Source organism: Monodelphis domestica, chromosome 4 (assembly GCF_027887165.1).
Source record: "Monodelphis domestica isolate mMonDom1 chromosome 4, mMonDom1.pri, whole genome shotgun sequence".
NCBI classification, from domain to species: domain Eukaryota; kingdom Metazoa; phylum Chordata; class Mammalia; order Didelphimorphia; family Didelphidae; genus Monodelphis; species Monodelphis domestica.
Genome location: NC_077230.1, coordinates 416846701 through 416861306, shown reverse-complemented (window position 1 = coordinate 416861306; position 14606 = coordinate 416846701). Strand labels below are relative to the sequence as shown.

At 57.8% G+C, this 14606-nt stretch overlaps 4 protein-coding genes across 10 annotated transcripts; 3 read left to right on the top strand and 1 right to left on the bottom strand.

Moving 5' to 3' along the window:
- The first annotated feature begins 106 nt into the window (after nt 1–106).
- Nucleotides 107–1245, top strand: PSENEN (presenilin enhancer, gamma-secretase subunit). The gene is made up of 4 exons (XM_001370148.3): nt 107–218; nt 383–467; nt 614–718; nt 871–1245. The coding sequence occupies exons 2-4, from the start codon at nt 407–409 to the stop codon at nt 1008–1010; spliced, it is 306 nt and encodes a 101-aa protein (XP_001370185.1). The 5' UTR covers nt 107–218; nt 383–406; the 3' UTR covers nt 1011–1245.
- A 1454-nt stretch (nt 1246–2699) lies between these two features.
- LIN37 (lin-37 DREAM MuvB core complex component) lies at nt 2700–5429 on the top strand. 5 transcript variants are annotated; one of them, XM_001364081.4, is made up of 9 exons: nt 2707–3111; nt 3981–4056; nt 4175–4225; nt 4305–4334; nt 4452–4537; nt 4672–4838; nt 4914–5051; nt 5154–5227; nt 5303–5429. In XM_001364081.4, the coding sequence occupies exons 1-9, from the start codon at nt 3078–3080 to the stop codon at nt 5382–5384; spliced, it is 738 nt and encodes a 245-aa protein (XP_001364118.1). In that variant the 5' UTR covers nt 2707–3077; the 3' UTR covers nt 5385–5429. The 5 variants fall into 5 exon arrangements, with proteins under 5 accessions (XP_056681307.1, XP_056681306.1, XP_007491921.1 ...); XM_007491857.3 differs by having other exon boundaries at nt 2707–3258; XM_056825329.1 differs by having other exon boundaries at nt 2700–3258; nt 5154–5429.
- A 53-nt stretch (nt 5430–5482) lies between these two features.
- Nucleotides 5483–6537, bottom strand: HSPB6 (heat shock protein family B (small) member 6). 2 transcript variants are annotated; one of them, XM_056825337.1, is made up of 3 exons: nt 6284–6537; nt 5961–6170; nt 5483–5888 (listed from the first exon to the last, which is right to left on the bottom strand). In XM_056825337.1, the coding sequence occupies exons 1-3, from the start codon at nt 6494–6496 to the stop codon at nt 5700–5702; spliced, it is 612 nt and encodes a 203-aa protein (XP_056681315.1). In that variant the 5' UTR covers nt 6497–6537; the 3' UTR covers nt 5483–5699. The 2 variants fall into 2 exon arrangements, with proteins under 2 accessions (XP_056681315.1, XP_007491966.2); XM_007491904.2 differs by having other exon boundaries at nt 5961–6083; nt 6284–6536.
- A 1772-nt stretch (nt 6538–8309) lies between these two features.
- On the top strand, nt 8310–14601 carry PROSER3 (proline and serine rich 3). 2 transcript variants are annotated; one of them, XM_056825296.1, is made up of 11 exons: nt 8310–8512; nt 8650–8773; nt 10410–10570; nt 10684–10808; nt 10970–11076; nt 11424–11518; nt 12753–12898; nt 12985–13139; nt 13237–14200; nt 14292–14373; nt 14465–14601. In XM_056825296.1, the coding sequence occupies exons 1-11, from the start codon at nt 8502–8504 to the stop codon at nt 14571–14573; spliced, it is 2079 nt and encodes a 692-aa protein (XP_056681274.1). In that variant the 5' UTR covers nt 8310–8501; the 3' UTR covers nt 14574–14601. The 2 variants fall into 2 exon arrangements, with proteins under 2 accessions (XP_056681274.1, XP_056681275.1); XM_056825297.1 differs by lacking the exon at nt 8310–8512 and having other exon boundaries at nt 8654–9482.
- The last annotated feature ends 5 nt before the right edge of the window (nt 14602–14606 follow it).

Genomic DNA, 14606 nt, shown 5'->3' with positions numbered 1-14606 from the left:
CTGTGGCCTGGATTCCTGGGAGTTGTAGTCCGCTGGGAGGCAGGAGCGACTTAGGCCATGAGCATAACAGAGACAGCTCCCCGGGAGGGCAGGGAGCAGGACCCGAAGTTGTCTGACGCATGCGTGCTGGCGATAAGACTACAAACCCCAGAGGCCGCGGCGGCACGAGGCGCATGCGCACTGAGGAAAGAGGAAGAAGCTGCGGCGGATGAGCTCAGGTACTGCCCCCCCATACTCCACCCCGCTTCTACACCCGGGTTTGGGTGTTGGGGGGGCCCTTCCTATCGTCGAATTGAGACCCCAGCCAGTCGCGACTTGGAGGGATTTATCCTAACCTGGGCTCTAGTACGATAGCGGGGAATTCGTCTCCTTTTCCCTGCAGCGCTCCCTCCACCCCGGACCCAGGATGAACTTGGAGCGGGTGTCCAATGAGGAGAAGCTGAATCTCTGCCGCAAATACTACCTAGGTGAGGGGTGGGGCGCCCCCACCGGTCGATGCCGAGGTTGGGGGAGCGCGGGCAGTGGTGCGGGGCTGGGCTAACCCTTGAGGTCCTTTAACGCCCCTCTGGAGGGAGTGGCCGAACTAATGTCCCCCTCTCCCCATACCCCACAGGAGGCTTTGCACTCCTGCCCTTTCTTTGGCTGGTCAACGTTCTGTGGTTCTTCCGAGAGGCCTTCCTGGCACCCGCCTACGAGGAGCAGGGACAAATCAAGGGCTGTAAGTCCCCAGGGCAGGGGTCTCTCATCCACTTTGAAGGAAGATTCAACTCAGAAAGCTGGAGGCGGGGGTGGTGGTGCAAGGGGTAAATTCCTGGCAGGCCCAAGCCTGGTTTTTGCCTTATCTTCCTCTCTTCATTCCTTCCTTTCCAGACGTCTGGCGTTCAGCCCTTGGACTGGTCTTTTGGCTAGTGGCGTTGACCTCCTGGATCACCATCTTTCAGATCAACCGAGCCCGTTGGGGAGCCATAGGCGATTATCTGTCCTTCACCATCCCCCTGGGAATACCCTGATCAGCTCCCTCCCCTTGCCAGCTCATGGCCCAGCCCCCTTCTCACCCTGCCTTACTTCCAGCACTGGGCCAGGATCACTTCCAGAAATGGGGAACATCTTACATCCTCCATGCCCTCCAGCCTTTTGTTTGGCCATGCTGGCCCCCCAAACCATCTATCCCAGACCAATTTCCCATTCCTTTTCTCCACTCCTCCCTGTAGCCTCCACTCCCAAATAAAAACAACAAAAAAAGGATATTTCATGAGTACTGCTGATCCCTATGCCCTCTTTTTTTTTTCTGGAAGGAGTGGGGGCTCCATGTTTCACAGATTCAGGCACTTAAATCTCTGAGAGATCACAGCCTAGAATCATGGAATCTCAAAGCTGAGGCTGAACTGCATCCCTGTACAAGAGGTTACCTAGCATGTCTGAAGAACCTCAGTGCTGAGAAGCTTCTACCCATGATGACCCAGGCTGGCCAGGAAGGTGGGACATTTTGGGCTGAGAGATGAGGTTGAAATTTCAAGTAAACTGTCTGCAAATGTACATTCCCATTTCAACTCCTGGATTTGCCTTTGATAATGTTTATGCTTATGGTTATCGTACTAGGGTAAAGGAATATGCAAACATATATTCTCTAGCTTTGCAGCTAGAAAAACTGAGGCAAACAGCATGAAGTGACTGGCCCACAGTCATACAGCTGGTGTCTGAGGTCAGATTTGAATTCAAGTCTTTGCAGCTATGCCAAGTACTCTATCCACTTCATCACTTAGGTGCTACAGAAAATATATAAATGTATGTAAATACAAAAGAGAAATTTGTGTTCTAGTCACCTCTGTCCAAGACACTACAAGGCAGGGATCTACTCTCACTTCAGGAATTAACATTTTACTGGAAAGGAGTATGTGAGAGATAGTCCAGGGAGGCTTCATGTAGGAAGTGGCTTTTGAGGTGAGCCTAGAAGGGAGAACAGTCAAAGCTTCTGCGAAGTAGAAAGGAAAGAGGCTGACTTCCAGGAATAGGGGATGGGCCATGGGAGAGCAGAGGGTCAGAGCTTTAAGCTGGAAGGGACCTGAAAGGTCACCTCATTACCTCCCCCTTTCCTTTTGCAAAGAAGGAAACTGAAGCTCAGGGATTTAAGGGATTTAAACAGGGAGTGCTGAATTCTGGGAACAGCTGTTCAGTTTGGCCTGACTAGAGTTGGGGGGGGGGGGTGGGGGGGATGATTCCGGAAAGTGAGCTGGGCAAGGTGATGGAGGGCTAGATAATGCCCGGTCTGGGTAGCTGGGAACCACAGCTGGTTTGAGTAGGGGTCGATTTCTTAAGACTTCTTTCAGCTAACTGAAGACGTGGATTCAGTTCACAACCGACCTTCTTTGGCAGCAGAATGGGAGTACAAATCTCACTTTCCACAGCTCTAAGATGCGCTCAGACTAGTGAAGTCAACTCCGAGGTGCCCGCTTGTTTAAAGGGCCGACCCGCTTCGATGTCCCGTTTCCCTTTTCCCCTTTCGTTTGGGAGTCCCTTTAAGCCGTTGGCACTACAAGTCCCAAGAGCCAGAGCGGCAGCCTCAGCCTGCACCTCCCATAGTGCCTCGCGCGGCCAGGCCCAGGGACGCGTGAAAGGAAGGTCGGGGCACGAACTACACCTCCCATGAGGCGCCGCGCGGCCCGGCCGGGGGACGTTAGTTGGTTTCCGGAAGAAAGGTTCAGGGGTGGGGCTTTGGGCGGGAGGTGGCCGTTAGTGGCTTCTGATTGGTCCATTCCGTAGACGAGCGACCCCATTGCCCAATGGAAGCAACAGGCAGTGGGACCAGACCCGGGGAGCTAAGCAGCTACGGTGGTGGTAGGCGGAGGTGAGGAGCTGTCCGTCCGGGGCTGGTCCCCACGTCCTGGGCCGGGAAGGTGGGACGCCTTGGGCTAAAAGAAGCTCCCCTCCCAAACCTGACATTGGATCGGACTCGTGGCTAGCCCCAGCTCTGACCCCCGACCTCCCGGACTGACCCTTGACCCCTGCCCCCGTCCCCGCCCCGGAGTACTCCTGGGTCCCCAGCTGCCCCTATCGGAACCGACGCCCGAGCCGGAGCGATGTTTCCCGTGAAAGTGAAAGTGGAGAAGTCAGGTACGGCCAGGTCAGAAGGTGGGAGGTAAGAGGTCAAGGAAGGCTTTCAGAGACACTGCCCTCTTCCCCTCGGGAAGAGGGAGCAATCTTGGAAGCCTGCCTGGAGGAGAAGGAGGAGGAGGGAGCAATTCGGGGAGAATGGAGAAGGCGAGAATTAAGCAACGAGGAGTATTGAGAACCTGGGAGCAATAGGGAAGGGCCGAGAGGAGGAGGAAGAGTTGTAGAAAACTATCTAGGAGGGCTGCCCAGAGAACTCCGGGCTGGGGGGTGGGAGTAAGAAGGAAGCTGTGGGGGAGGGATGAGTGGAGGAGGAGAAGAATTGGAGGAAGCAATTTGGGAGGGCTAGCCAGAGGCTAGGGGGAGGGGCGGCGATGGAAGAAGCAATGGGGGGGGATAGGGGAGAAGGAAACCATTTAGGAGGGCTGCCTGGAGGAGGGGGTGGTGGTGGTGGACGAAGCCGTGGGGGAGCCGTCATGAGGGGAGGGCCGAGAGGAGAAAGCAGTGGCGGGGAAGGAGATTTCCTGGAGGCGCCTAGCCTAGAGAGAGCCGAGTCCTGTGAAGGCCGAAGCCTCGACCCTCAGACTCGCCATCCTCCCAGCGCAGCACCTCAAGGGCAGCCTCCGGACGTATCTGCTCAAAGCTGGGCCCCGGGGAGGCTAAGGGGACTCCGGCTTCGAGGAGGGGCCTAAGCACGGCGGGGAGGAGGGAGCACGCGAGCAGGGGGAGGGGCAGAGCCTGGCTGCGATTTGAAGCGGGGTGGGGGTTGGGGGGCAGAGCCCGGCTGCGCTCTGCAGGGGGCGGAGCCTGGTTGCGCTTTGCGGGGGGTGGGGGCTTGGCCCGGCGCTGACTTCCCCTCCCCAACCCCCCAGAGCTGGAGATGTCCAAGGCCAGGAACCACTTGGATGCCGTCCTGCAGTGTTTGCTGGAGAAGAGCGATGTGGACCGGTGAGGGTGCAGGGCAGGGGCTCTGGGGAGGACGGCGGGGAAGCCGCCGAAGGGGGGGGCGACTCGGAGCCGGAGCAGCCCCATCCGGGTCCGAGCTTCTGTAATTGTCCTCCCCAAGGGAGCAGCTGGAGGAAGAGGCCGGGAAAACGCCCTCGGATGCCCACAGCAAGTAGGTCCCGGGCTGGGGAGGGCCTCGGGCAGCGCCGGGGACCGGGCAGGCCAGGGTGACACGATCTTTCTCCCCCCAGGGATTGCTCTATCTCGGCAGCTGGCAAACGGTGAGCAGACCCTGGGCCCGGCCGGCCCCCTCCTGCCCCCCCCCCCCCGCCCCGCCCCCTCCCCTCTCCCTTCCTTAAGGGACCCGGCCAATGGGTTCTGCATCCCTGTGCCCCCAGGCCCTCTGCCAGGTTCCCCCATCACCGGAGGAAGAAGAGGAAGGAGATGGAGGACGGGCTCTCGGAGGGGGGACAGCAGAGACCCAGTGAGTGTGGATGGGGAGACTTGGGGGTCAGGAAATCTGAGTTCCTTGGCCTTCCTGGGCTCAGTGTCCTCCTCTGTAAAGGGGGCCAGAATGGGGGATGGGCTTCCTGCCCAGCCTTACCCTTTATCCACCAGACACTTACACCATCAAGCTGTTTGACCGGAGCGTGGACCTGGCCCAGTTCAGTGAGAACACACCCCTGTACCCCATCTGCCGAGCCTGGATGAGGAACTGCCCCTCTGTCCGGGAGCCCGAGCGTTCTCCCAGCCCTCCCCCACCTCCCCGGCCGGAGGATGAGGAGGTGAGAGCGGTCAGGGTGTGGGGGAAGGGGGTCTCCCCCTCCCCACACAGCCTTACCTGCCCATTCTCCCCCAAGGGAGAGGTCAGCAACGGGAAGAGCCGAGATGTCTACAAGCTGCCGCCCCCCACAGCCCCCTGCCCTCCCGGGGAAGCCCCCAGCCCCAGAATCCCCTCCCCGCTTCGGCCAGAGGGCCAGGAGGCCTCTGAGGACCCAGTGAGTAGACTGCTCGCCCTGGGGAATTCTGGGGGAGGAGACAGGCCAGGCCCTGGGGAGGCTGTGGTAAAGGGTCACCTCTGCCTCCCTCTCTCTGCACAGCCCCCTGAGACAGCCCCAACCATGTCCTCCCTCATCTACCGCAACATGGAGCGCTGGAAACGCATCAGACAGAGGTATGCGCCCCCCCCTCCTCCCCTCGAGCCCCCACCGGCCCCCCGAACTGGCCCTGAGAGCCTGTCATCCCCCAGGTGGAAGGAGGCCTCCCACCGGAACCAGCTTCGGTACTCTGAGAGCATGAAGATTCTCCGGGAGATGTATGAGCGCCAGTGACCCTCCCCTTGATGGACCCCCCAATAAAAGTGCCCTCTTCCCGCAGCCTCTCTGCCTCTTCTCTCCCCAGCCCGTGCCCACACAGCTGACACCAGCCCTTGGCGAGGCCCAGCGTGTTTATTGGGTCCTGAGGTCGAGGCCTCCCTGGAGCCTGTGGCACAGGAGGGGGAGGGAGTTACAGGAAGGACAAAGCTCAGATCGTCCAGAAGGAGAGAGGGGGTGGGAGGGGGAAAGGGAAGGAACTGGAGGGTCAGTGGGGAGCAGGTTTAGAGGGGGGCACCGCCAGCTCCATTTCTTGGGAGAAGGGAGCCCCTCCTACTTAGCCCCAGCCTGTGGCCCCTGGGCAATGGGCACAGTTCTCTCTGCCGTGGGGGTCCCAGGGGCTGCTGCCTGGATGGACAGGATGCCCTCTGGGGACAGGCCTGAGGTCACTGCGGCTGGGTCCACACCCTCGGGCAGCCGATATCTGCGGTGGAACTCCCTGGAGATGAAGCCGTGCTCATCCTGAGGGAGAGGAGCCCCTTAGTGCCGGCCCCTGGGCCTCCCTCCCCCTCACTTGCCAGCCCCCCAACATACCGGGCGCTCCTCGTGGCGGGCGTGGACTTCCATGTGGTCCCCCACCACCTTGACGGTGATCTCCTCTGGCGAGAAGTGTTTCACGTCCAGCAGCACCGAGAAGTGCCCCTTAGCCAGGGTCACCTGGAGGGCAGGGGAGATGCCCATGGGCCACTCCTTGTCTGCAGAGGGCCCCGGGGCACAGGGAGGGGCGATGGCTAAAGGACTGGCCTGGGGAAGTGGGGAAGGCCCAGATTGGCAGAGCCCTTTGGCAAAGGAAGGGAACCCTCCACCTCCCTGTTCTGTAGAAAGACCCCCTCCCCCAGCTCAGGAGAGGGCCCTACCTCTCCAGGGCCAGGATCCGTGGGAAGTGCCACACTAGGTGCCCGAAGGTAGTAAGGGGCTAGGGCCTGAGGGCAGAGTGCTGCCAGCTCAGCCTCCAGCAGACCCTCCCCAAAGCGCTGGTCAAAGAGTCTGGTGGGGGCAGCCAGGCCAGGGAATCCCACGGGGGCTGGGCGACGCAGCCAGGAAGGCTGGATGGGCACGGGGATCTCCATGGTCCAGTTGTGCCGCAGCAAGTCCCCAGCGGGCACCAGACCTGATCCCTTTATACCAGGCCCCCGATTCCCCGCCCCTCTCCTCCCCTCCCCCTGGGCCAGGATTCTGGAGAGTTCTGCCTGCCCGAAGGGGAGGGGACAGGAGACCCAGCCAGATGAGGCATGGAAGCAGCTCTTTGTGCCCACAGATCTTGGATAATGGAGGCCCCCTTCCCCACCCCCCCACCCGAGTCCTTCCCTTAAGGATTGTGAGGTCTGGCTGGAACAGAGGGAGGGGGCTGTGGGTGTGTGACAGTGGTGGGAGGAAAGGGCAAACGCTGCCTAGCGCTTGGGCAGGGTCTGACCCACAGCTGGCAGAGAGCAGCTTGGTACTGAAGTCGACTGGCTGGGGTGGGGGTGGGGAACAATGGCCGTTTGGCAGCCCCCTGCCCCCCAACAGGGCCCCTGCCCCTTTAAATCTCCCACCTCTTGGCCCAGAGGCAGATCTGGGCAGTGACGCAGCAGCCTGCTGGCTGGTCCTATTTCCATTTGGGGCCTGCCTGCCTCCCTGGGCTGGGGCTGGACTGAGGCCATGGGTCTGGCATTTGGTGGGGGGGGCATCCTCTCCATCCAGGATCATGGTACCTGCCACTGCTCCTATCCCCTGAAGACCAAGGGCCCTGCTTCCTCCTGGCCCATAATAACTAGGGGGTAGGTGCTAAAAGGGTCCCCAGCGCCTCAAAGCCCAAGTTTTGGGGGGCCGCCCCAGGTGAGGTAGTTCTGTAGCCCCCTGACTGACATCCTGCCCTGGGAATGTGTGATCCCCCTTAGAGATAATTGGGCTTTGAGGAAGTCCTTCCCATGCCTCAGGACCTCTGCCGGGCTCAGCCTAGGAAGGGAGGGGCCACCTCTGAAGAAGGGAGCTACTAAAGCAACCCACCCTCCAAGTGCCTCCCAGGAAACACAAGAGGCTCTGGGGGCAAGGAGTCTCCAGGTGCCCACTGCCCAGGTGCTCAATGTTGTCACCAGCTAATCTGGTGGGTGAGTCACGGCCCCAGGAGAGGGAGGCCAGGACAGCCTGTGCCCCTCGGCTGGGGGCCAGGGGGCATCTGGGACAAGCATGGGCACCAGAGCCCCCCTCCTGGGCCAGAAATAGCCAGGCTGATGATCCCTGCCACCTGTGGGGCACGGACCTGGGAGCCAAAAAACGCCTGGCTCCAGAAGGGATCAGCTGGTGCAGAGGAGACAAAGGTGGGGAGGGAGGCTTGGGGTCAGTTCGGGGAGCTCCTAGCCCCGGGCTGGTATAGCCTGCTAAGCTCTGCCTCCTCCTTCTGGGCCTCAGTTTATCCCCCGGGGAAATAGGAGCAACGAGCCTCCAGCTCTGAATCCTCTTTGTGGCCCTAACTGAGATAAGGAGGGGGAAGCTGGGGGTGCCGGGAGGTCAATAAGGAAGCCCGGGGGGGGGGGGGGGGGACCAGAAGCATGGGTAAGTACGTGGTCTGGGGTACCAGACTCGTGGACTATGGTGCGCGCTCCCTGGGGGGCCTTGTCCTGCACCCTGCCTCGCCGCCTGCACTGCTGTTGGAATCCGGCAGAAATTTAGTGACCCCTCGAGGGCCCCCTCCCCCAAAAAGGCAGCCCTGAGTAGGGTGGAATCTTCCTGCTAAGACCCCACCTCTTCTGTGCCTACAGCCCATCCCTGGTCAAAAAATATCTCCGACGCCCCACCCGAGCCAATCCAGCACCTTTCTCGGCCTATAAAATAAAAGTAGCCAATAGAATGGTGTGGCCTTCTTCCATAGTCCCGCCCCCACATAAAACCCGCGAATGGACGAAGGTGCCGCCTGCGCAAGCGCATCTGGGTGAGGCATCGCGAGGCGGTTGGAGAGCGTCCGAGCTGCTCCTTTTCCCGCCCCAGTGTATCTGGCGAGGGGGGCGTGTCTGAGGGGGCGTTGCTTAGCGACGGGCAGCGCCAGCTTCGAGGCGGGAGAAGGGAAAGGAGGTTCGAGGAGGTGTCGGTGGAGGCATGGACCACAGGTGAGGACCGGGCTTCAGAGCCCTGCGGGAGCGCGCTTCCTCAGGCGGGAACTACTGTTTCCGCGAGACACTGAAGCGACCTGGGAATCGTAGTCCGCTCTGCCTGCCTAACTCTTCCCACTTCATTCCCTTTCTAGCCTGGCTGTGTTTTCCTTCCGGGGCAGCCCCAGCAAGGCTACGCCTCCGAGTAGACGGAGCTATTATCACCCGTCCCCGGCGCTTGAGCAAGGCCGAGGCCGCGGAGGCGGGGCCTTTACCTCGGTGAGGAGACGTCCGCGGGGCGTGCCAGCTTCCAGGCCCTTCCCCTTCAGAGCGGCCCCTCCCGGCCCGGGCCTCCTACCCTGTCTCTAAAGATTTGGTGGCGTTGCCTGAACGTCCTGGACAGCCCAGGCGCATCCTCTGCAGGTCACCCGACCCGCGAGGGCCTACGTTTCTGAAGAAGAACCGGTGGCTCCAAAGGGGTCTCGGCCATGAGATCACCCTCCCCTGGGACTCGGCCCTGGAAGAGGGGAGAATTCTCAGAAGGCCTCCCACTTCCGTAGTGTTTTAAGGTTTAGGATTGGGGTTGAATGGGGTGTGAGATCCCAGGCCAGATGCCCTCTTTCACCACCAATCAACCACACGCATTTATTAAGTGCCAAAAATCGGGCCCTGCTCTCCAGCAGCTCTCTGTCTGACCTGGAGGCAGCGTGCAAATAACTAGGTACAAGCAAACCAAAGATAGGACACTTGGAGAGAATGTAAAGGGAAGGCCTAGGAAAAGTGGCTTGCAGAAGACTACATACACTTTAGCTGAGACTTGAAGGAAGCTGGGAATCGGGATGAGAAGGGAAGAAGTGCCTGGGCATGAGGGAAGGCAAGTACAAATGCTTGTAAGAAAAATTCTACAGATGAAGAGCCTGCTGTCAGCTTTCTCTAAAAGTGGCAGTCCATCACCTCCTTGTTTAAGTGAACAAATGTACCCTCCTAGGTATGTCCAGCTTCACACAAAGCTTTCCACATAAGAGGTGCTGAATAAATGTTTGGGAAGTTGAATTATGGAGTTGTATCCAGATGGCCTCCAATGCTTAGATCAGATGGCAAGTAGGAGGTTCATAGGATTTGGAACTAGAGATTTAGGGATCTGGCCCAACCCTGCCTTTTACAGAGGAAGAACCAGGCCCAGTGAAGGCTTTGCTTGAGGCCCTTGGAATGGTCTTTACACCAGGGGACAACTGCCTGTCTTTGCTCATTTCTGAAGCCCCAAGGGTAATGAACCTTGTAGTCAGGAGACATACTTTGGTTTGAGGTTTTGATATCAGCTGTGTGAACCCTTGGGCAAGCCAATAAGCCACCTTCAAACTTAAGAGTGTGATGCTACCCCTCTGTAAAATGGGACTGAAGATAACCTAATAAGGGGACTCTTGGGATGTCCTGTGGAAAAGGCTCTGTGTTGAAAGATAGAATATATATAGTGGAAAGGACTGGAATTGAGTTCAAAGGACCTGGGTTCAGATCATAGCCTTCCCTGTGTGACCTTGATCAAGTCACCTCTTGACTCCTCCTCTGTGAATGAAGTGATTGGCCTTATTGATCTTAGTTGAACTTCCAGACTGAGGCCTGAGATCATAAACTTAAAAGCTCTGTAAAGATGAGGGATGTTGTTTTCCACCTTTCCACCTGGGAGAAGCAAGGATTCGCTTCTTTTCAGAAATGGACAAATGAGCCTGCAGGAATTCAGGAACTCCCCCTAGTGATGGGGGCCTAGACTAGAATGGAGGGGTTACCGATTACTAGGCCTGGGGCAGGAGGGGTCAGAATCTCTCACTTTCTAAGAAACTGGTTTGGGGTCCTGGGGATGGAGGAGGAAGGTCTGGGAGAAGGCCTTGGATCTTCAGTTTTTCTTCTCCTTCTCCAGGTCCTAAGCCCATCACAACCACATCAACTCAGCCCCCCACCCTCTCCTCCAACTCCCAAGTCCCCAGACTTTGATGAGTCGTGGCCCTCAACAAGTCTCTCACCCCCATCTCTTACCCCTGAAGGACAGACAGACCAATTAGGAGACTCGGTGGTTGCCAAGTAAGTAGAAGAACCAGAAGCTGGGAGATAGGATTCATTTTTAAGGGAATGAGAGAAAAAGAGCCGCCCCAGACTGACCCTGGGATTCTCTCCTTTTACTTCCCCTGTGACAGGTACATGGCTCGCTTCCGGCAGGCTCAGCCCACCAGCCGCCAGGAGCGACAGTCAGCAGGTCCCACAGCTGCTGACTTCTGGTGGCTGAAACCCTCACCTGTGGGCCACCCTGATTCCTCAGCAGGTACCTGCCCCTGGCCCTTCCTTGGGTACTGCCAGTCCCCCTCCTGAGAAGCTGGGGCTGGAAGCTGACCTGTATTCTTAGAAATGGGGTGGGACTGGCAGGTCTAGATCTGGGCATCTCCCCCAGAGTTGGGAGGGAACCTGGTGATTGTATTCTTTCAGGTGAGGAGCCCAGAAGAAGGGACCTCTACCCAGCCAGCCCAGACCAGACTCTGCCCCAGAAGGGAAGAGCACTGAGGATGGACACTTGCATGTCAGGCACTCACCAGGTAATTGATGGTTGAGGGCACAGTAATAGCAAGGGCTCCTCAAAGTGCTTCCTCCAGAGGGGAAGGTGGGAGGCGAGGGATCTGTCATTCCTCTATGCCAGTGAAGAGATAGATTGGAGGGAAGAAGCGATTTACCCAAAGTCCCAGAGTACGATGGCTTTGGAACAAGGGCCTGGGTTTCTTGCCTCTCATTTCAGGGTTCTGCCCAGCATACATAGCATGTGGGGACAACCTGGCCACCAGGCCTCTGGATTTCCTTCCCTAGCAAACCCCCTGGGAAATGGGAGAGGGACAATGGCTCTGCTGGGACTCAAGCCATCAGCCCTTTCCTCCTTTCTCTGACTCAGGGCCATATTTCTCCTTTGGAAGCCTCAGAGGCAGCCTCGTTGGACCTCGAGACCCTGAACCTCCAGGACAGGGCAGGCCAACTTCTCCTTCGGAGGTGACTCTCTTTCCTACTTACAAGTTCCCCCTATCTCTCTCTCCCACCTCCCTTCCCCCAAAGCCATAATGATTTTCTCTTGCCTTATGATCAAAATCAAAGTCCCTAGTCTGGCATTTAACACTGCCATGTACAATTTGGCCCCCATATTTCTCCTGGTCTTTCTCCCTTTCCATTCCAGGCGTACTGTACCTGTGGCAGCCGTGTGTACATAGCCTTCCATCTTCTGCCCCAATAGTCTAACTGCTAGATTTTCTGCTTTCCTTTACAACCTGGCTCTGGTGGCATCACCTATAGGAAGTTTTTCCTGATCCCTCCCATCCCTACCACTCTTGAAATTACTTTGATTTGCTAGGCTGCAAGGGCTACAGTAGATAGAACAATAGGCTGGAATCAAGAAGACTGAGTTTAAAACCTACCTCAGTTAATTGCTATCTGCCTCAGTTTCCCCATCTGTAAAATGGGGATAATAGAGCTTACCTCATGGTGTGTGGTGACAGTATTGATAATGTGCTTTGCAAGTGTTAAAGTTCTATATAAGTGTTAGCTATTGTTACTTTGTCATTACTTCCCTGTGTCAATGCTATGCCTGGCCTCTACCCCCACCAAATTAGAATGTAAGCCTTTTTAAGGGTAAGGATGGTAAGGGGCAGCTAGGTAGCTCAATGGATAGTGCACCAGCCCTGGAGATGGGAGGTCCTGAGCTCAAATCTAGTCTCAGACATTTCCCAGCTGTGTGACCCTGGGCAAGTCATTTAACTCCATTTACCTAGCCCTTGTTTCTCTTGTCTTGTTACCCGAGTTGTTACTAGGACAGAAAATAAGGGCTTAAAAAATAAATTAAAAATAAAGAGCCTAAGGCAGGGTTGGGCAAGTATTAGTAGGCTAGGGCAAAGAAGTGGCTCAGTGAATAGAGTGCTGGGCTTAGAGCCAGGAATAACGGAATCCAAACCCAGCTTTAGACACTTACTGTGTGACCCTAGACAAGTCACTTAACCTTTTTGGCCTCAGTTTCCTTATCTGTAAAATGAGTTGGAGAAGGAAATGGCAAACTCCTCTAGCATCTTTGCCAAGAAAATCCCAGATGAGATCACAATGAATTGGACACAACAACAACAAATAAAAGCTTGTTGAATTGACCCCCCCATCCCTCCATCATACCATCTCCCCACTTTCTTTCTTTAGCTTCCCAGACTTCCTCTAAGCCTCCTCTCTCATTTCCCCCCTTCCCCAGTGAGATTTCGTCCTGCAGCAACAGCAGCAGCAGCAGCACCAGTAATCCAGTGGCCTCCATCCAAGTTAGCTCAGAGGGCCTCTCCTCCCCATCATCACCCTTCCCCCCTGACCCTGGACTAGGTCCGAGCCTCACCAGGGGCCCAGGTGAGGCTGACACTCTTCCCCCAACCCCAGGAGTCCTATGGGACATAGCCACAGAGCCTGGCCTCAGCCTGAGTTCTCTCTCACAGCCCCATTGACAAGGCCTCAGGGCCCACCCCCATCTGTGGCCCGCCCAGAGGAGGACATCCTCTTCCAGTGGCGTCTCCGGAGGAAGCTCGAGCTGGCCCAAGAGGAGTGTGTAGATGGGTCCAAGACACAGTCCTGGCCCCCCAACAGGGCCCTGGTATGGAGCGAGGAGGAGGCCTGGGAGATCCTGGGGCTAGGAGCATCAAAGGGAGGAAGAATACTGTCTCATCCGAGTTCTTTGTATATTCCTCTAGGTCCCCACGGCCAGGACCCGTGGTCAGCCTCAGCAGCTAGATGCCCCGAGACCTGCCCTGGCCAACCAGCTAAATCCTCTGGTCCCCTCCAGCCATCTCCAACCAAGTCCCCCAGCCCCTCTCAGCAGCCCTCATCCAAGCCCCGCACAGTCCCTTTATGTATCCCAGCAGAGTCCCCCAGTTCCCTTCTTTGGACCCCAGCAGGGCCCCTCAGCCCCCCTCTGTGGGCTTCATCAGGGCCCCTCAGCCCCCCTCTGTGGGCTTCATCAGGGCCCCTCAGCCCCCCTCTGTGGGCCCCAGCAGGGCCCCTCAGTCCCCCTCTGTGGGCTACATCAGGGCCCCTCAGTCCCCCTCTGTGGGCCCCAGCAGGGCCCCTCAGTCCCCCTCTGTGGATCCCAGCAGGGCCCCTCAGTCCCCCTCTGTGGGCTACATCAGGGCCCCTCAGTCCCCCCCTGTGGATCCCAGCAGGGCCCCTCAGTCCCCTTCTGTGGGCCTTGGCAGAGCCCTGCTGTCCTTTGTCCACATGAAGTAAACTCCTCAGTTTCCCTTGGTAGTCCCCAGCCATGCCCCCTGCCCTCAGTCCCAGATTCCCTCCCGACTTGTCTGAGTCCTTTCCATCTCTACTCTGGCTCCCCAGAAAGGGGTTGCAAACAATCCCAGTCTGGGACCCCTCTTCCAGGCTCTAGGGGCCCCTCAGTGTCTAAGAGACAGGACCGAAAGCCCAGAAAGGCCGGAAACCTACACACCAAAAGCCAGGCTCCCGTGCCAGAACCAGGGCCAGGGCCATTGCTGAGAGGGACCCTAGAGCAGGTAGTGGCTACTCATCTCTTCCCAGGACCCTCTGAGGACCGCCCCTCACCTGAGGCCCCCCCTTCTCCCACTGAGGCTCCCCACTCCCCCGCTGAGACCCCTCCACCCCAGGAGCTGCTAGCTTTGGCTTCTGGGTTACTGGAAGCTGCGGAAGGTGAGAGTTTGTGGGAGGGTTGGGAGTTGGGCTGGGTTATCACGACGTCCCCAGAGCGCCCTAGGTCAGTCCCTGCCCCTGTCTCTGCCAGACTCGGATGGGACAGAATTTGAAGAGGATGCCCTGCTGCAGGTGCTTCGGGCCAGGCGTGCAGAGCTAAAACAGTGCTTGAGGTGACCCTCCTTCCCCGTCCTGCCCTCCTCCGACCCCCCAGATCCTCACACCCTCTGGCCCTGCCTCTAAACTCTGCCTTCTACCCCCCAGGGAGGTTGACAAGCGTCTGTCCCAGCACATGGACCTGGAGAACTTGGCCTCTGGTTCCCAGCCAGCCCCAATGTTGGGGCCCTCCCAAGGACTCCTCCAACAGATTTAGGATTAAGCAATAAATGTTCGATAAATTGTTTCA

Excerpts from the sequence above, each read along its gene's own strand:
- LIN37 (XM_056825328.1), top strand. The coding sequence starts at position 3,078 with ATGTTTCCCGTGAAAGTGAAAGTGGAGAAGTCAG. Across the intron at positions 4,057-4,174 it reads GAGAAGAGCGATGTGGACCG|GGAGCAGCTGGAGGAAGAGG; the intron begins GTGAGGGTGCAG and ends GTCCTCCCCAAG. Across the intron at positions 4,226-4,304 it reads CCCTCGGATGCCCACAGCAA|GGATTGCTCTATCTCGGCAG; the intron begins GTAGGTCCCGGG and ends TTCTCCCCCCAG.
- PSENEN (XM_001370148.3), top strand. The coding sequence starts at position 407 with ATGAACTTGGAGCGGGTGTCCAATGAGGAGAAGCTGAATCTCTGCCGC. Across the intron at positions 468-613 it reads CTGCCGCAAATACTACCTAG|GAGGCTTTGCACTCCTGCCC; the intron begins GTGAGGGGTGGG and ends CATACCCCACAG. Across the intron at positions 719-870 it reads GCAGGGACAAATCAAGGGCT|ACGTCTGGCGTTCAGCCCTT; the intron begins GTAAGTCCCCAG and ends CTTCCTTTCCAG.
- HSPB6 (XM_056825337.1), bottom strand. The coding sequence starts at position 6,496 with ATGGAGATCCCCGTGCCCATCCAGCCTTCCTGGCTGCGTCGCCCAGCC. Across the intron at positions 6,171-6,283 it reads CGGATCCTGGCCCTGGAGAG|GCCAGTCCTTTAGCCATCGC; the intron begins GTAGGGCCCTCT and ends CCACTTCCCCAG. Across the intron at positions 5,889-5,960 it reads CCCGCCACGAGGAGCGCCCG|GATGAGCACGGCTTCATCTC; the intron begins GTATGTTGGGGG and ends CCTCTCCCTCAG.
- PROSER3 (XM_056825296.1), top strand. Across the intron at positions 11,519-12,752 it reads GGCCAACTTCTCCTTCGGAG|TGAGATTTCGTCCTGCAGCA; the intron begins GTGACTCTCTTT and ends CCCCTTCCCCAG. Across the intron at positions 14,374-14,464 it reads GAGCTAAAACAGTGCTTGAG|GGAGGTTGACAAGCGTCTGT; the intron begins GTGACCCTCCTT and ends TCTACCCCCCAG.